Genomic DNA, 20,233 nt, shown 5'->3' with positions numbered 1-20,233 from the left:
TTAAAATCCTTATTCATAATAATCCTTAATGATGAACCCTATTATTAATAATCCTTGTATTTGATATAGCGTCTTTCATGTCATGAGGACATATCAAAGAGCTTCACAGGATATACTGTAAAGTGTAGTGACTTTATTTTGTAGGTTAACATGGCAGTCAATTTGCACACAGCAAGTGTCCCATAAATGGCCAAATACTAAAATAGTATTACATTAGCAAGAAGCTGTAACGTTTTACCACCATCAGATGTAGTCAGATTCTCACCTGCTGGGCTCATAGATTATACATGAATTCCTGTGTGGAGTAACAATAATGTGGCGAACAAAGAGCCTTGCGACATTTCCATGGTGTTGGGTTACCTCTGCCCTTTTGCTGGACTATATTGGCAGTGCATACTGTGCTGGAGGTCATCGATGGACAGATTTAATTCCGACAAGTGAACAGCTGAAAGAACAAAACAAATATAGATTCTTAAGTTTGCTCTTCCTTGCTTTGTGCTGTGGACTGATAAATTAAACCTTTGTGATTTGCAGCAACATTCATGAACTGTAGCAAAAAATATAACAAGTGAATTCTCCTTTTCCTTTTTTTCCTCTGGTTTATTTTGGTGTCGCCCATTCCAGTGAAAGCCTCTGGATAGTGCATTATGTGGCAAATCCATGTCACGGATAGAAGTATAGAAACCAAACAATGTATTTTCCATGTTATAAACTCTGGATGTGGAAGCTTCCAATAATCAGCTGCAAGTATTTTCCGCTAGAATGCAGTAAATTCATCAAGAAATATCAACCCCCTCGAGAAAACATCATCAGGGTCATGAAGTTCGCTGACAGCTGTTACTGGAACAAAAACTGGAATTATGTATGCACAATTGAAACAGCACAGAACCCTTCCCTGGAAGTAAATCCCAAACTATGATATAATTTGATGTGATCATCAAATGTGATCATCCTATTTTGCTCGTGTAGTATTGCAGTTTCATTGACCACACTTTCAGTCATCTTTATACCCGCCCCAACCCCACCCAAACTCCTCAACTCCCATGCCCCCCCCCGACCCCCAAACTCCTCAACTTCCCCCGCCCGCAGCTTGGGTGCCAAGTCAAACGTGTGAAGTGCTTTGAGACATCTTCCCAACATGAAAAACGCTGTATAAATGGAAATCATTGTTGTTGTTTTGATATTATCTGAATGTCTTGTAATGGCTCCAACATTCTTCATCCTGTAGGGGCATTTTTTTAATATTATTGTTTATTCAATTTGAGTTTTAACAGAACCATATCGGGTAATTCAGGTAAATTTAAGTAATTTTACAGAATGTACCACGACATCTGAAAAACTGAAGTACGATCAGGTAAAATTTCTTTGGCGTTAATGTACAATATTTCTTGACCCATTTTTGTGGATCATTCGAACCAGTGGCAAATCCCAGCCAATTTGATACAGGCGAGATACAGACAGGGATCAGTTCCTCAGACTCTAGGCACTTGTAAATGATTGATTTAAACGTGTAACATTACCAGTCATACAGTATGATGTCTACAAAGTACTACCAGAGCAGACAGAATTTGTTGGCAGTGCTGAATGGCTTTGATTTTTGTTGAGGGGTAATTGTTAGCAGAAATTTGGAATCGCGATATAAAGTTACAAAAAAAAAGATATCACAAGGACTCCAAGGTGTGAATTGCTCTATATAAATGCAAGTTGCTATTGTTCTTGTCGCTAGATAATCTTATCGTAATGTGTTACTCATGTACTCAAGATCTTTGCCAGAAAGGATATTGCACCTCCTCACCCTTTTGTTGGAGGACAACCATTGCTGTCTCCAAAAGGGTGAAATAATGAATGCTGCAGCTCCGACAGACATTAGCCATTGTCAGCCTATTACACAATGCAAATGCAAAAAAAACCCTCTGCGCCCGCCCAGGGCTCGCATCAGGGACCACCATGGTCCTATTGGGTTGGCTGCCCCAGCCCAGCCTATGGGCTAATGCCATCCACCTGACTGCTCGCTCCCGGTCCCCGCGTGCGCACTATGGCTGCCGCTCTGACCCGAGCCCCCTCACACCCTCCCTCCCTCCCCCTTCCTCCCTCCCTCCCCCCTCCTCCCTCCCCCCCAAACCCTCCCCCCTCTGCATCTCTCCCACTCTGTCCTCCTCTCTCTCCGTCCCCCTCGCCTTCTATCCCCACTTGACCCTCCCACAACCTCCCTCTGTTCCAGCCTGGGAATCCTCCGCCGGGCTCACCGTGGCACTCGGCGTTGGCTGTCCAGCAGCAGCCACACCGACTGCCCCATTCCCCACCACACTCGCCAGCCACCCCGGACACAGACCCGGGGAGCCAACCTCTCCTCCCTCATCCCCATTCCCCCCACCTCTGCCTCACAACCTGGACCCCCTCCCTCCCCACACACCCTTCTGTCAACCGCTCCCTCCACATCGGACTACAAAACGTCCGCTCCCTCTGTAACAAGGCCCTGGTCATCAACGATCTCATCCTTGATGAGAGCGTTGACATCATGGCCTTAACGGAAACCTGGCACACCCCAGGCGACACCTTCCCTCTCACGGAGGCCAAACCACCCGGCTACACCTCCCATCACATCCCTCGCCCCAGCTGCCGTGGCAGTGGTTTAGCCCTTATCGCAAGGAAACCACTTGCCCTATCCCCCTACTCCTCTGGCTCTTTCCCTTCTTTTGAGCACCTCAACCTCTCCCAACCCTCCTTTCTCTCACTAAAAATACTCCTCCTCTACCGGCCCCTTAAAACCTCTCCGACCTTCATCTCCGATATTTCTACCTTACTAACATCTCTCGTCTCTGCTCTGATTGCCTCATCATCCTGGGCGACTTCAACCTACACTTCACCCCCTCCTGCTCCATCTCCTCGGACTTCTCCTCCCTGCTCTCCTCGCTCAACCTCTCCCTCCACATCAACTCCGCCACTCACAGTCACGGCCACCCACTCGATTTGGTGATCACCCGGGGCCTCAGTGTCTCGGATGTCACCATTACCGACAAGGCCGTCTCCGATCACCACTTCATCTCCTTCACCACCTCCACCCCCCTCCCCACCTCCACCAGACCCACCACCATCTTCTACCGCCCCTGGAAGAAGTTACCCCCACAATCCCTAACCACTGCCTTGGAGTCCTCTGAACTCCTCTCCCTCTGGCCTTCAACCCTCACTGACCCCTCTTCTGCTCTCACCCTCCTCCACAACACCCTCTCCTCCACACTTGACACTCTTGCCCCCATCACCTCCCATACTCTTCTTCTCTCGCTCCTCCCCCTCTCTCCGTCCCCCTCGCCTTCTATCCCCACTTGACCCTCCCACAACCTCCCTCTGTTCCATCCCCCAGAGGATTGAATTCAAGATCCTCATCCTCACCTACAAGGCCATTCATGGCTTTGCTTCCTCTACCTCTCCGACCTACTATCCCCCTACTTACCTGCCCGTACCCTCTGTTCCTCTGGCTCCGGTCTGCTCCACATCCCTTGCCCTAACCACCCTACCATCGATGGCCAGGCCTTCAGCCTCTGAGCCTCTAGGCTCTGGAACTCCATCCCCCAGTGCCTTTGCCTTGCTTCCTCCCTTTCCTCCTTCAAGGCCGGTCTCAAGACCTTTCTCTTCGACCGTGCCTTCAGCTCCCCTCTCGACTCTCTACCCCATCCTCGCTTCCTCCCTTCCCTCCCCTCACCCTGACCATTTCCCCCCTGCTCGGGTCCCGACCCAACTGTCCAGTGCCTTGGGACATCCTCCCGACGTGAAAGGCGCTCTATAAATGAAATCGTGTTGATTTAATGTTGCAATGGAAAAACAAAGGGGTTGGTATTCTGGAGGGATGAGGTCCAATGTGCAACATGGCTGGTAATGCCTACAATAATGGAAGGCACTGTTGATGGTTAACCAGCCTGTCTGGTTTATCAATGAGACATAGATATACCCTGTGAGCGAAGGCCCAAACTGGAACGGCTGTCTTAACCGGATAGGAATGTAAAAACGTACAATTGATTCATAAAGGTAAGCTGAGTAGTTATCATTGCCTTAGAGGCGTCTTTATTTTCTTTTAGCATTACATGAGGACACAGGACATTTAACCATTTCTTTCCTTTCAGAAAGCAGCACAGTTATTCCATACAGAACAATGTGTGAATTTAGACACAAGGTCTGTGCCAGTCCATGCATCAAAACCTGCAGTGATCCCCACGGTACAGCGTGCAAGTTTCTACCCCTGTAAGTGTCTGCGTGTATTAATGTCAACAGCAGCAACAATTTGAATTTACATAACACCTTTCACGCCGGGAAGATGTCCCAAGCTGCTGGACAGTTGAGGGTTTGTACCTGAGCTGGGGTTGGATTTGGTGGGAGCTGGGGGCCAAGAGCAGTGGGAGTGGTAGGGAAAGAGAACCGAAGGCAGTCGAAGAGGAAAGTCTGGAGACAGACCTTGAATGATGGAGTTCCATAGCATAGGGGCAGAAAAGTTAAAAGCCAGACCGCTGATGGTGCGGCAGGCAGGGCGGGAGATGTGAAGCAGTCCAGTGCCTGCCGAGTGGAGGGAGTGGGTAGGTTGGTAAGGTTTTAGAAGGTCTCAGAAGTAGGGTGGAGTTAAAAGCCAGACCGCTGATGGTGCGGCAGGCAGGGCGGGAGATGTGAAGCAGTCCAGTGCCTGCCGAGTGGAGGGAGTGGGTAGGTTGGTAAGGTTTTAGAAGGTCTCAGAAGTAGGGTGGAGCATGACAGTGGAAGGATTTGAAAGTTAGGAAGAAGATCTTGAATTCAATGCTCTGGGGAATGGGAGCCAGTGGAGACGGGCAAGGGGTTATAGGCTCATGGAGCCTAGTGCAGGAGAGAACATAAGATGCAGAGATCTGGATGATCTTGTAGATGGAAAGGTTGGAAAGCTTGGTATAAAAAGAATTGCTAAAAGAATCAATAAGGGTCTTCGCAGCCCGAGGGGAGAATAGTGGCAGAGGTAGGCAAAGTTGCAGAAGTGGAGGAAAGCTGAATAGGCAGGACACAGATGTGACATATGATGAACTAATTTATATGGCTGTTTGTATGACTTAATAATAATGATCCTTACATTTCATAGAGCACCTTTCACAACAGGAGGACAAAATATGAGAACAAGTGCCTCACAGGATATAATCTAGACGTCTCAAAGCGCTTCACAAAATATACTGTAAAGTGAATTGACTGTATATTTGTGGGCAAAACGTGGCAGCCAATTGTGCAACACAGTGTCCCACAAACAGTCGTGGATTGAGTGACCAAATTATTGTTTTTTTTGAAGGATTATTATCCCTGGAAAAGTGATCCACCAATCAACTAACACTAGGTTTCTACTTCCTGCTAGGTAAACAGAGGTGTGTGGAGTAAGGAAACTTGCCCAACATTTTGCCCTGCCGGGAATCGAACCCAGGTCTCTCAATTGCGAGACGAGTGCTCTAACCACTGAGCTACAGGACTCTACAATAAGTTATGAAATGAAGTGACTGTGTAATTTGAGGGCAAACATGGCAGCCAATTCACTTACATTAAAATCCTATAAATAGTCATGAATTGAAAAAACAATTTTATTTGGAGATTGTTGGCCTGGACACTCCTCTTTTTGAACATTGCTATTGGATCATCTGAACAGGCAGACAGGACCTTAAATTAATGTCTAATCCAAAGGATGGCACCTCTAACCACGTTTTGCTACTGAGCCATTTTTTGGCCAAAAAAAGCCCTTAAAAAAATCCAAAGAAAGGTTGGAAGCTAAAAATAGGATTTGCTGGCTTTCAGTGCCTATCGAGCATGTTTGCTTTCGAATTTGATAGTGAATTGTATTTCTGCCCCAAATCATTCTTTTCAGCTCCTTTAAGGTGACTCTGGAGAGCAAAAAACGTGGTCTGTGGATCTCTGCACAGTTGCTGTCAATGTGGGTCAGCAGAAATGTAGCCTCATTCTACATGACTGGCCTTGCTAACATGTCATTCCCCTTGGACCCACTGGGTGCCACCCTTTATTACCACGAAGTAGTTCGACTGACAGTTAAGCTTATTTCTTCACGTTAGTGGTGAAGTTTGAGCGATAGTTAAAGCTGGGATTCAGTTTATGACTCTGGCCCATTCTTCTACTGATAGTTCTAGCAAATATTACCTTGTGTCAGCCTCGCTCAGTTGGAGGCACTTTTGCCTTTGAGTCAGAAGATTGCGGATTCAAACCCCACCAATACACAGTTATGTGAAATAATGGGCTGTAGATTTTTTTCCCGCTCTGACCTCCTATTCTAATGAGTTCCCAATAAGTCTCACTTCTGTGGAGGAAATGTTGAGAAGCAGTGCCTGACCATGGCAAGGAGAGAAGGAAAATCACCAAGAGAGTTGTCCCAGAGCCAGTTAGTGAAGGGAGTTTCTCCCAAGTGTCCTTGCAAACAATCCCCCAGGTAAAATTGGTCACTCACTTCATGTTTTTGCTGTGCACAAATTGGCTGCTGTGTTCACCTACAAATACGTAGTCACTACACTTTACAGAAAATATTGGAATAGACTTTAAAGCATCCTCCCAATGTGAAAGGCACAATATCAAAGGCAAAGATGGTTATTGTTTATTATTCTCCTTTTGACTGGTTCATAGCACCGCCAGCATTGGCTGGGAGCAGACAGGCCCCTGTCCTCTCAGTTGCAGTTGACCACTGGATCAGGGAGATCTTCAGAGAAGATGGAAGGATGTGAACTCCAGGGGAAAAACAAACCTTATCTTATCTTTTTTTTCTCTCATGCAGAGTAGAGGGCTGTATGGCACATTGTCCAAAGCTTATGCTTCTTGATGAAGTCACTCGTAGATGTGTTTATCTAGAGGACTGTGAGTGTCTTTTTCTTTAACCCCTTTTGCATTGTCTGTTGCTGACTAACATGAGGGAAGGGTGGGTCGGAGAGTAGCTTCCAGTGTAAGTACCTAACATTGCTCAGCCTGTTATCCTGCTGGTCAGAAAAATTATGCTTTCATTTCAGTTTCCCCTTATCTTTGAGCCACAAAATGACAACTACTGCACTCTCATTTATCAAGGTTATTATATTTCCATTCAGTTTTCGCAGAGGCTGAATTGCTGAAGAAGATGCCAGCTGCTTTTATTTAATAGGAAATGATGGGTATTCTGGTCTGTGAAATAATATAAAAGAAATATTGGACAGAATTAAGATATGCTTAAATTAGAGTAATTACAGTCTTGTTCCATACCTAAAGCGAACCCTTGAAAACAATACTATAGTTAACAAGGAACAGGGAGGCTACAGTAAGGGAATAAACTGTTAGAATTCTAATCCTTATTTACAAAAGAACAATAATTCTCAGCTTTTTGATTTAACAATGTGTAGATGTTATATTAACCTGCAGGTCAGGAGGTTCCAGGTTTGTTCCTGGTCAGTGATGAGATTGCTGATCTCAAGCCCAGCAATACAACTGAGCTTCGTGCTTCTGATTAAGGGGTAAAAATATGATATGGCTCCTGCTCCTCATCACAACCGAGCGACTCCTAATGGGGAGGATGTGATTTGATTTACCTGTGAATTGCATTGTCAAGGCTTACACATGTAAAATGGCCACCTGTGTGAGTAAACATAGGGTGAGTGGCACCAGTAGAATCATTAGAGGGAAACATCTTAATAAAATTAGAAAGAGAATCAATAGTTGTCCCTTTAGTGGAGTTAACAGAAAAAAAGATAATACTGATAATTTTTAAGCAAAATGAATCATTCATTGACTGCATATTTTATTGCAGGTATCAATATAACTGCTACAGAATTACCTTATCTTCCAACACCTGGTAAAACATCCACTGCAACAGAAGCAGCATACAGTCCTCCTGCTAGGTCAGTGACTCCAACAACATTACGGGTGACAACAGGCTTGACAGAAAAATCCACAACAATAATGCCACCTGGAACAACTTTGTTATCCCAACTGACTACTCCTCTGGCATTGACAGCATCTTCAGCCAGGACCACTACAAGTTCAGCTGTCACAAGTTCCCGCCAGTTACCTTCAAGTGCTTTAACAACAGAGGTCACAGGCTCCACTACAGTTCCCGCAACGGCTAATGTAACCTCAACTCTGACAACACCCACTGTGCCTCTGCTCACCACCACTTCTGTCGGGATTACTGGAGCTACAAGTAACTTTTCAACAGCAGCTGTTACAAGCCAGTCTAAAACTCCCATTTCTGCGACTCAAGAAACACTCTCTCCCTCAGTTACTGCTTCACACAGTGCTTTTACCAAAAGATCTGAAGCCACTGGCTATTCCACACAGAGCACCCATGTTGCCGCATCATCTGCTAGTCCACACAAAACCGTATCAGTGACTATTGGACAACCTTTCACTGACACTCATTTGGTAACTACAGCACAGGTCCTACAGACAAGGTATTACACATCCCCTAGAAGCGTGGAATCCACAACAACAAAACGGACAACTGTGGCAACAACCATGTCTGCAATGCTATTCACCGAGCTGAGGACAACGCTAACTAAAACAACAGAGCCGGCAATTGCAACTGCAGCAGGAACCAAAGAGATACAGGACACTTGGCACACCAGAGCACCATTCAAATCTTCACCTACACTCATCCTTACATCAACCAGTGCTGTTTTGACTCCCCAGATAAGTGGCACTGATGGGATAGTGAAGCCAACCAAACCTGCAACACCTACACCAGAACCCCCCATGTATCCTGTACCACTCACAGTCAGCTCGATTTCAGCCACAGATTTTGAGGAGAAAGCCACACCAGCAGCAACCTCCACGTCAACATCCTCTGTTCCAGCTAATTTTACTTCCTCATCTTATAGAACAGTTGTCTCCGAGCTGCCTTCATCTTTTCCTCCCACCCTGACTTCTCTCACATCCGAGGCTGCAACAGCTCCTCATCCAGAAAGTGCAATTCCGTTTGACAGCTCAGTTACACTCTCTGATTCTCAAACTGTAGCACCATCAGCAACACCCTCTGCCCCGCAGTGCACAGTACGAGCAGTTTCTTAATTAGAAAGAATGCGTAACTTCGTTAACAACATTTGGCCGTAATTTATTTTAAAACTTAAAAAAAGTGCACATTATAGCTATTGACAGCAATAGATCTTTTGAAAAGAAGTTGTATTTCATATATCCTCCTTGATGTCATTATTGCTATCTATCATTAGTCTGTGTCAACCTGGCTCAGTTGGTAGCACTGGTACCTCTAAATCAGAAGGTTGTGGGTTCAAGCCCCATGTTAAAAATCTCCTGCCACTATTTAAAAAGAAGAGACTTTCTCCCAGTATCCCAGCCAACATTCCCTAAATAAACTTGGCATTTCATTTAATTGGCTGTCTGTGCGACATTGCTGTATTCAGGTTGGTTGCTGTGTTTCCCCACAAAATACACCGTCATTACACTTTACAGTATATCCTGTGAAGCGTTTTGAGATGTCTGCCAAATGCGAAAGCACCATATCAAATGCAAATTCAAAGATTATTATTATCTATCATCATACCCTTGGTGTCTACCAAAAGGATGAGACTCTGGACTGCAGATTATTCCAATGTTCCTGCAATGTCACTCACTCTTTGACCAGATTCTAAGACAGGCTTGAAGAATATATAGTCCAATAATTTCTTTCACAATTTCATTGTTTGTAGTTGGTGGATAATGTTAATAATAAAAATATTTATTGTATATTGTAGACGGTCTTTTGTCATCAAAACATCTCAAAGCACTTCACACGATTTGACTGTAGAGTGTAGTGATTGCGTATTTGTAGGCAAATTTGCATGCAACAATGACCCACAAATAGTCATAAAGTGAATGATCAGTTTTACGAGTAAGTGTAGTACTGCGTGTTTACCTGTTCTGATGCATTTGTTTTGTTTTGTATAATTTCTTTGCAGTGTACTTTTAACGTGACACAGCCAAGCTGTGGCTTTCTGGGGATGCCTCTCCAAGTAAACAGTGATAAGTGCTGTCCTCAGTGGGAATGCCCATGTGAGTTTGGGTGTTAGATTTACATTCTCATACTACTTCACAACAAGCGAATAGTTAATACTATTGTACCATTGTTCTAAAATGTGATACCTACTTTGAAATAGCAGAGCACCAATGATAGACATGGACAAACCTCTTCCTGATAATTTGAGTTTTTCACTTGTGTACTTCTCTTGAGTGCTGTTTCCTTCTCAATTCACTGTCTTGTTGTACAGCCTCTGATCTCTTTACAGTCTGATTTTTCACTTTATTTCTCAATCTTGTAACTTTGTCTTTTGTGTTTCTTCATTGCTCTTTCGCCCCTGACTCTGTCTTTAACAGTCTCCCCTGTCCTTGCTTTACACCTGTAGTTTCTGTATGACAATGTGAAGTGTTTGGAAAGCACATATCCTCACAAACTTGTCGCTAGTGAGCACAATAATGTTTTTCTTCTCTGACAATATAAAGTACTAAATAAAGTAAATATTTTTTACTATGGCACCTTAATACTGTTGCAACATACCTAGTTTAATAGTAGTATTATTCAGATATTTAACTTGATAGTATATGCAGGCGATGAGATGCACACACATTGTTTTTATCCGTTAGTTGGAAAGATTTTCGTGATTTGGGGAAAATATTGTGAAAATAGTGTGAAATATTTCCAATAATTTCAATGTGTTATATAATACAATCTGATACAATCTTTATTATAATTTTACATCTCAGGTCGCTGTTCAATGTTTTCTGACCTACACATAATCACATTTGATGGCAATGATGTGGGAGTGTATGATGCTGAAGCCTACGTACTGACCCTGCTACCACAAGAAACTATCGTTGCTCATATTGAACAGTGCTCCACTCGTGAGGTAAGTTATGGCTTTTCCATAAAACGAGAAAGAGATAAAGAAAGAAAAAACTGATGACAAAGTGAAATTTTGGTAATTTCTTCAAAGCACAGAAATTAAATGACATCTGTCTCACCGGTTAAGAATGAATAAATATTAATATATTATTGCATACATTAATATATACTGTTTTCAGCAATATGAATGCTGTACTGCATTGACATCTTATTATGGAAAATGTTTAAAGATAACTATTAAAGAATGGTATTTTAAAGTACATTTTATTATATCTGAAAAATAACAATATTGCTGGATTATTGACATGCCCAAAACATTTTTTGTAATTACAGAGTGCAAATTCCATAAGGCGCCCTGTAAGTACACATTGATTTCATTTTTGTTTGTTTGAAAACTTTAGTTAAGCTAAGGTGATGTTTGGGTGAAATTAGTTTATTTACTATCCCTGCTTTTGCTGTTGAGGTGCCTGGAGGAAATTCTGGATTGTGCTTTAAAAAACTGAACATCACTTCAAGGACCCACAAAGTTCTGATCAATCGACTGGAAAGGACGGTGAGTTGCACTTTTAAGAGTGATTCTATTAAGTGAGGGAGCAGTCAGTGCTATTCTATTCCCAATAATCTTTGGTACCACAATTAACTCATTTTAACAATAATAATCCTTGCATTTGATATAGCACGTTTTGCATTGGGAGAATAACCGAAAGTGCTTCACAGCGCTTTAAAGTGGAGTGACCATGCGATTTTTGGTCAAACACCCACAATTATCTGGCCAATACTCAAATTAATAAATAAGAACACATTAGAAAGTATTAACAGTATCATTTCATATAAAGAAATACACAACTGGCAGTTTACATTTATAATAGCTCATTTTAGGTCAGGAGGACATCTCAAAATGCTTCACACAGTTGGGGGGTGGAGAGACAGAAAGGATGGCTAAAAGTGCAGTTGAAGAGGTAGCCTTAAGGCAGGGTTTATAGTGGGGGTGAGACGGAGGGACTCTGAGATAAATCCATACAGACTAAATTGAAACCCTCTTCTTTTTTGCTGACTGCCAAGATCTATGTGAAAAGCATTAATCTCAACTAAGAGCCTAGAGCCACAGTCCCCAACAAAAGGTCTTAAGAGGGCAGTAAATGGTACCTATATTTTGAAATAAGCTTGAAGATTTATAAGTAAACACTGAGTATTTTTCTTGAGATCATACCCTCTGTCCAAAGGTTAGCAAATCGTGTGCAGAAAGGCTATTTATTGACGTGCAGATTGACTGACAGTGACTTAATAAACTCCACTTAATAAAGTCACTGTATATCAATCTGTGATCACTGTACATCAATCTGTGATCATGAATAGTTAAAAATGTGTAATTGTAGAGCTTGCGCTGAACATTTTATAAGGAGATTTACTGATTGTGCTTTTGGTTTCCAGACAACGGTGAACTCTAGACATGCTCGGCTCCCATTCACAAAGCTTGGCTTCCATATAGTGGACACAGGAACAATGTACCTGATTCATACCCCAGCTGGGGTTACTATTCAGTGGTATCGCAGCACAGGCATTATTGTCTTAGAGTTTGGTTTGCCTTCCAACAGAACCATAAGCACTAAAGGGCTGTGTGGTGAGTAAACTCTAGATACTAATTCCCTATTGGGAAAATATTATAATAATAACAAATGGCATAGTGTGAGACTTGTGTTAATCTTTCATTGGAACAAATAAATATAAGTTTGAACAAAAATGCTTTGGATGGTGCTAAGTAATACATAATGCCAGTGAAAAATAAAGTACCTGCAATACTTGCAATAGAGGAATTGTTTGCTGAATTATCACAATGATCTTACACAGTTTATATTTAATTCAGAACATTTTACTTGTACATCCCACTGTATGTGAATAAAGTTAACTTAATGCATAGGCCTGATTGCCGTTGGTCTAACTCATCAGCAGGATCAGTTGCAATAGTAATCCTACCACTAACTCTCAGGCCAATGAATTTCTTTTGGTTTTAGGCTGTTGTAATGGCAGCCCTGCTGATGACCTCAAGCTGCCAAATGGGACCTTCATTACAGAAGTGGAAAATATTGGTCTTTTCCTTGAGAGTTGGATGGTTGAAACATCTGGACGAGAGACTGATTGTTTTAGATGCCGAAAGCAGAACTGCACCACTGCCAACTGCACTGCTTGTTTTGAAATGCTGAACCAAAGCCCCTGGACACAGTGTCACCAGCAGGTAAGAAGAGAATTTAGAATTGAGAAGAGAATGTAACCCCAAATGTAAGTCATGGGTTACTAAAATAGTTGCACAAAGGGACCTGATTAAGAGTGGTTAAGGCTTGCCCACAACACGTACAGTCACACCACTTTAGAGTAAATCCTGAGAAGCACTTTGAGACATTTTGGCAAGATATATCAAACTATATCAAGCACAAGGGTTATTATATAATGTTAAAAGGGAGAAAGAAAATAAATCCATAATGACACTTTCAGATATGCCAAGGCAGCAGGACATGGGTTCATTTATGGGTTTAGGGTTGTGAAGAGCAAGTTTAGCGCAGACACAAGGAATTAAATTCTTTGCAAGTGTATCAGCAGCTGGATTAGTTTAACATGAAGCAGAGAGAACTGGACATTGGGCTTATTTAAAAAGTTAGATGCAGTAATGGTAAGGTATTCTGGAATGAGTAGATGAAATGGGTTGAAGGGCTTTCTTCATTCAAACCTCTATTATGATCTTGTGATTCTGGTAGTGGAATACATCAAACATTAATAAGCAATTACTGACTGGAACGGAATCCATTTGTAAGTGTAGCCAATATTTGCTGTTAAATGTACCAGTCAGTACAGCTCCGTGGTGAAATATATCAGTGGAACAGATTTCAATATTATGTAGGTTAGATTCACTGATATCTGACAGATGAATTACAAATATAAAGGCCTCGCCAGGTAACATGAACTACACAACAAACTAAACCCCAGCAATAACCCCAGTCTCTACAATAGAGACTGTGGGTGTTGACCTGTAATGCACATTGTCCAGTGTTTTATCCCTCCTCCCCCCACTAATACTACAGTATTAAAAATTCTCAAACATTAGGAACAGCTTTATTAATTAAAATGTAACCCTAACCCACTACAATACACTGGCAATATATATTTTAGAGTTTACAATATGTATAATTTGATACTGTTGTGAAATATTCAGGTAAGTAAGTTCTGTTTCATTTCAGGCTCAGTTTCAAAGATTTGTAGCAAAAGCAATGAAATAGTAAACCAGGTCAGAAAATGCTGGGTATATGAAACACGATTAGAATAGTAGAGGCTGATTTCTAACCAAGTTTGAAAGGTGCTGCATGGATTGTTTCATGTTGTATCTGATGTTCCTTTTCACCCTAAGGTTACTCCAGAGATATTTTGTGAGCTGTGGATTCGGGATTTTCACTACACGACCCATCAGTGCGATGCTCTGGCTGTATATGCAGCTGCTTGCAACAAATACAACATTTGTATTCAGTGGAGAACTCCAAACTTTTGTCGTAAGTTGTAAGACTTTCTTAAAATTGAGACTTTTCATAGTTCTTTGAAACAAAGTATAGTACATCTTTGGGTATTTGCAATGACAACTTTCCTCAGGTCAATTTATTCACAATGGGTTACAATTTGGAATTGAACTCAAGGCCTCAATACTGGGGGGAAAATGTAGTTATGCACATGTGTATAAATTAGTCGGAATTCAATTTTCCTGCACAGGGTGATTACGAACCTGCAGAGTGAAGGCAAGTGTTTATTTAGAAATCTGTTTATGTACGATGTTGAGTTAAAGATAGAGTTACAGATAGGCAGACACGCAAGGGCTGACACAATGTGACAGTATAACTTATGCTGAAAGTTATACCATTTTGATTAATATTGTAGCCAATTTGTATTTTGCTTGATGACCAATTATCTACACTCTTTTTATATGCATAGGGCCTCTCAAATAATGTGGAGAACCAGATTTCAATATTAATATTAAGGACACAATGCAACAGTAATCAGTTTAGCTGTTTAAACAGAATAGCAATCACTTAGCGGGCGTAAGTGGGAACTGCAGAGACATTTGACATAGAAGATTCAGATGTGTCTTTTTCAGTGGTACACCCAGTATTTGGATTTCTGTAGTACAACAACAAATTGCATTTATATAGTACCTTTCACATTGGGAGGACATCCCAAAGGGCAATAAATGATGATGAATATAATTGTGATCCAGAAGTTTCAATAACAGAATTCGATTTGCTATGCGATATTATATTGTCAGTTTTATATCATAAAAAAATTTAATCTTAACATATTTTGTTTTAAGTAAACTCTACAGTCTACATTTGAAAAAAAATGTTCAATAATCTAATAATTATTTTACTTCGGTACATACAGCACTTAGCTGCCCAATGGGTATGGAATACCAACCTTGTGTACCAGCTTGTGAGAGTAAAACATGCCAGAATAAGGACTTCTATTTGGAGAATGATTCAACCTGTTTGTTCATCAGCGAGAGTTGTGTCTGTCCCTACGGAACTGTACTTCATCAACCGGACTCTAACTACTGTGTTACAGAGCAACAGTGCGGTTAGTATCCAGAGCCATTGGCAATTGCCTATTGGTAACAACTGCTACAATTGCTACTATATATATACAGCTTCTCAGATGTTGGGTTCAATGAAATTGCTTATACTTTTATCCATTTTTGTCATTCTTATTCCCGTATTACAACCTTAACAGTAAGTAATCTTGTTAGTTGTTATTGTTGTTCTCTTTTGGTGAAGGTGGACTATTTTAAAGATCACATGAGTAGTGAGGAGAAGTGAGGAGTTTGGATCTGTACAGTGTTTGATTTGTTTTATAGACACTGAGGGACAGAGACATAAACATTATTTCACAGTGCAAAATTACTGTCAACCTGAGACTGGACAGTTAATTCTTGCTGCTTAGTTGCTTGTTTGTGTATTTTATCTCCCCAGCTTGCACGGACAATGAAGGCAGGCCAAGGTCAGCGAGTGAGACTTGGAATGGATCACAAAGAGGATGCTGTATGCAGAAATGCTTGGACAATGGAACAATTATTGCAGTGAAACCCACTTGCAGTGAAGTATCATCACCAATCTGTGAACGGGAGGGAGAAGTGGTTATCAATGTCATTGAGGAGGGAGTCTGTTGCCCAAAGAAGATTTGTGGTATGTGTTAAATTAATTAGTATCGAGCAATACAATAAACTTCATTAAAGATGGCAGAAACTTTTTTAATAAGAAGTACTGTACCCTTGTTTAAAAAATACATTATTAGAGGTATTTGAAAGTGAATTGAATTCAAATTTATGTTTCCATTTCAATATGATCAAAGATCTTTGGTTTATAATCCTACTTCATAATATTCAGAACATGTTTTTTTGAATGTAAAGTTCTGAGCTCACCGCGCAGTGTGACAAAGGCAAACGAGAGAGAGAGAGATCTTATGTCAAAATAAACTACTGTGCTGTAAAATAATGATGGGTACTTTTCTATATATAAAGCATAATTTTGAATGTATCACAATGAAAAGTGCACTGTGTCTTTAAAGCAGCAAAAGTTAATATTGTCATGAAAAATTTAAATCCTCTGATCACTTATATTTTCAGAATGCAATCTGACAATATGTGGCAATGAAGTTCCAGCGTGTGAGAATGGAAATAAATTGGTAATAGGCTACAGCAGCATTTCATGTTGTCCTGATTACAGATGTGGTAAGTTGTCAGAGATTGATTTAACAGGAATAAGCACTGTGAGAATCTGAGATTCAAGTCCTGTGTTCAGGGAAAGGACTGAATTGCATATTTTTATGTCTGGATTAATCTAGATATTCATATAGCCTTACTTGCATCTTTTCATTTGCATGTTCATTATTTTGATAATATTGTGAGAGGTAATAATAATAGAAGAATAAACAAATTTTGGAAATTATGAAGATCTTACAATATAGGCTGGAGGGAACTACTTTAGCAGAAGTAGCTGTGGCCAATTTCCATAATGGATACGTCTATTTGTAAAAAGATTTTGGTTATCACAAGCAAAATTCTACTCAAAATGTTCCTGTGTAGATCAGAAAAGTATATTGAAGTAAGTTTATCAAATGTGAAAGTTGGGATAATGAAGAACATTGAAAATATTTAATTGTTTTAAATGCTGGAACAATACAAAATATGAAATGGTGATTATTATTTTTAGTGTTTGTGAAGCTGCTGCACTGAGTACAAGCCCCCCGTAATGTTGTCTATTTCCTTTTCCTGCACAGAATGTGACCCACTGCCCTGCCCAACTAGTTCACCCCCTGAATGTAGGGAGGATCAGTTTCTTGTCGAAGTGCGCAAGGATTACTCCTGCTGTTTCTCCTTTCAATGTGGTAAGAATATGGCATGCCAAGCCATGACTGCAACATACTAGAAAATCTACTGTATGTAAAATATTTTTTCATTAAAAGTTTCCAATTGTTTTTGCTATTCACCCATATCCTTGTGAGACTCGAAAAAATGGTGTCTGTTTTCTACATGTAGTATGATGGTTGATGTTCATGAGTCTCAATGTGTATATAGCGAGTATATAACAGAAATCCCAATGTAAAAAAAATTAAGAGGATAAATAGATATGGATATTGACAATGGATAACGTCAGAAGTTTCTGATTACCAAAAGCATTTGCTCTTATCAACTAGATTGTATGGCCATCACAATTAAAAGTTAGACTTAAAACTTGTGCTACAAGAGTTGCCTGCAGTCATTACATGTTACAATAATTCCTGTGAAGTGCTTTGAGATGTTTCAATGACACAATAATCTGTTAAATCAAATGCAAGATTGATAATTATTATCATCAAGCATTAGTACCTTAATTTCCTTATAAAAAAAGGTTGATCAGGTGTTTACTGCAAATAAATGCCATGTTTGCTTTTAAAAATATTTAGCATTTACATAATGAGAATAGTTTCTCATTCTTTAATTCCTTTTTAATTTTCCAGTGTGTGAATCTTGCATTGACCCAATTCCCATATGCAGTGAAGGAGAAATCCTTGCAGTAGATCTCAACAGCACAAACCGGTGCTGTCCGCTGTACCACTGTGGTGAGTCAACCACTACCTTTGCTGTTACAACATTCTGTGACCATTTCAAAGTAAACCTCTTTATCCATCTTTAAATCACATCTGGACCTACCTCTTCGATCGCATCTATGGTCACCTCACTCTCTCACTTCTTCTTTGTTCAATGTGTGATGGAGAATAGTAGTTTATGTATGTTGCATATATGTAAGTGAAGTCTATGGGATAAGAATGAATGTGAGGAGATGGATTATCTAAATGTTTTAATCCTTTCTGAGTCTCTGCTTCTCTGTCTCTTTGGTGTCTCCTTTCCATACTCCTCTCTGTTCCCTCCCGCCATCTTTTGCTTGCCTGCATCTACTACCTCTTTCTCTCTGAGCTTCATATTTGTTTCTTAAATCACCTCCTGTTCCTCCTTTATGTTGCTCTCTTGTTTCTCTGCTAAATGCTTCCACGAAAGGGGTTGATAATTTCAGCAAGCACCCTGTGCCAAAAGCACTTATTCCTGGTGCATTAGCATCACAAAATAAGTAATCTCGAGTCAACAATATTTTTGTTTTTGCATTGCAAATTGCATCTTGTGTTTCAACCGTGTCTGTGTCTCACACTGGAACATGAACTATTGACTGAGCACCTTAGAGTCAAGCTTGAAAAAACGATGGTATTGTTAACCTATGCAAATATGAAGCATTTAAATCCTTACTGAAATAAATACTCTGAAGTGATTCTTCTTTTGCCTCCATTTCCCCTTTTCCTTCAGTCTGTGATGCCAATATGTGTCCTCCGCCTGACAAGAGTTGTGAATCTGGAACAAAGTTGGTAAAGAAAGATGTTCCAGAGATCTGCTGCCCTGAATGGCAATGCGGTAACGACCACTTAAGTTATGTTTAAGCAGAAAGTTTCAAATGAATTAAGATTGCTTTGAACAACAGCAACAAGATTATATTTGTATAACGCCTTTCACGTCAGGAGGACGTCCCAAGGCTTTGGACAGTATACAGCATTTCAGACCCGAGTGGGGTCAGGGAGGCAGAAGGGAGGGGAGGGGAAAGGGGGGGGACCGATGGCATGGTCAAAGAGGAGGGTTTTGAGGCGGGTCTTGAAGGAGGCTAGGGAAGGGGCGACGTGGAGTAATTGGGGGATGGAATTCCAGAGGTTGGGGGCAGAGTGGCTGAAGGCTCTCCTGCCAATGGTGGAGTGGGTGGGTCGGGGGACGTTTGAAATATTCAAACCTCTTCCATTCTTGTTTTCCAGAATGCAACTGTGAAATTTCGGATGTTACATCATGTAAAGTGGTGCGTTTAAGTATTTTTAGTGAGAATATTCTCCATTTGGTTTGTTATCGCTGTGTTTACACTGCTGGAAACAAAGCAGTTTAATTTCCACTATTGGAGCAGGAAACCTGATTGTAAACAGCCCGTCCACATTACATCAGGGCCATCTGTGGGAAGAAATTCCTCCTAAGTTCTCTTTTAGATCACCTAGTTGCTTTCTTATACTGGTGTAATGTGGTACATTGTATAAGAACGAAGTGAAGCTAATGCATCTATGTACATATTCTCAATTACAACACAATCTTATGGTCATGATGAACATACAGTTGTTCATTATTCTGGACTGTTAATGCATAAGGCACTGAGAAGTGCTTTAATGTACCCACAAGTCAGCATAAAACACATTGAAACATTCAATATAATCACTAGTAGATGACTCACAAATGCTGAGATAATAATTGGCCTTATCGTCAGACCGAGTGATTTGACTCTACATTAATACTTTCTTTTGCATCCAATAGTAAAACAAGGATTCAGTACACTGTCTGCTAACTTTGTATTGCATTGTTGCTGTATGTTGCTTTATAATAGTACTTTTTAAAAATTTGATGAATAATTCAAGTTTCTGATTTATTAATAAACTCAGGGAGAAGTTCTCAAAGAGGATCCTGACTTTCACAATGTCTGTGGCTGCATTCGCTATATCTGCAGTAAGTTGTATCAAAGCCTGTGTTTTGATCATTGTTACTGGTCCTTATTGGATTGTGCAGAAAAATTAAGGTTATGAAGCATTAAATGCACTTACCACACCTTTGTAAATTCTTTACAATTGCTTGTTGATGATTGTAGGCAGTTGTTACTGTACCCTGATAGCTTTATTCAGACTATGAAATGTTACTAGATTGAGCGTTAAGAAGCATTGTATTAAAAATGGGGATAAATGCTAAAAAGTAATAATGCTGACTATTTTAGCTGAATAATTTTGGTTATAAATCAAGTGTAATTG

The 20,233-nt window shown here is 40.7% G+C and overlaps 1 protein-coding gene across 1 annotated transcript in view; it reads left to right on the top strand.

The window, feature by feature from the left end:
- Window positions 1–20,233, top strand: part of otogl (otogelin-like) — a 64,121-nt gene that overhangs the window by 36,977 nt on the left and 6,911 nt on the right. Inside the window, 18 exon segments of the mRNA XM_042335063.1 lie at window positions 4,119–4,236; window positions 6,770–6,849; window positions 7,766–9,006; window positions 9,909–10,002; window positions 10,711–10,853; window positions 11,183–11,206; window positions 11,313–11,402; window positions 12,281–12,470; window positions 12,862–13,082; window positions 14,247–14,385; window positions 15,266–15,457; window positions 15,850–16,062; window positions 16,503–16,607; window positions 17,156–17,263; window positions 17,876–17,977; window positions 18,714–18,818; window positions 19,208–19,248; window positions 19,874–19,937. Of these exon segments, the coding sequence (XP_042190997.1) occupies window positions 4,119–4,236; window positions 6,770–6,849; window positions 7,766–9,006; window positions 9,909–10,002; window positions 10,711–10,853; window positions 11,183–11,206; window positions 11,313–11,402; window positions 12,281–12,470; window positions 12,862–13,082; window positions 14,247–14,385; window positions 15,266–15,457; window positions 15,850–16,062; window positions 16,503–16,607; window positions 17,156–17,263; window positions 17,876–17,977; window positions 18,714–18,818; window positions 19,208–19,248; window positions 19,874–19,937 (3,270 nt within the window).

This window comes from Callorhinchus milii, unplaced genomic scaffold, assembly GCF_018977255.1.
Source record: "Callorhinchus milii isolate IMCB2004 unplaced genomic scaffold, IMCB_Cmil_1.0 Scaffold5, whole genome shotgun sequence".
NCBI classification, from domain to species: Eukaryota; Metazoa; Chordata; class Chondrichthyes; order Chimaeriformes; family Callorhinchidae; genus Callorhinchus; species Callorhinchus milii.
Note: the sequence above shows the minus strand (reverse complement) of the source record. Positions and strands in the feature narration are given on the sequence as shown.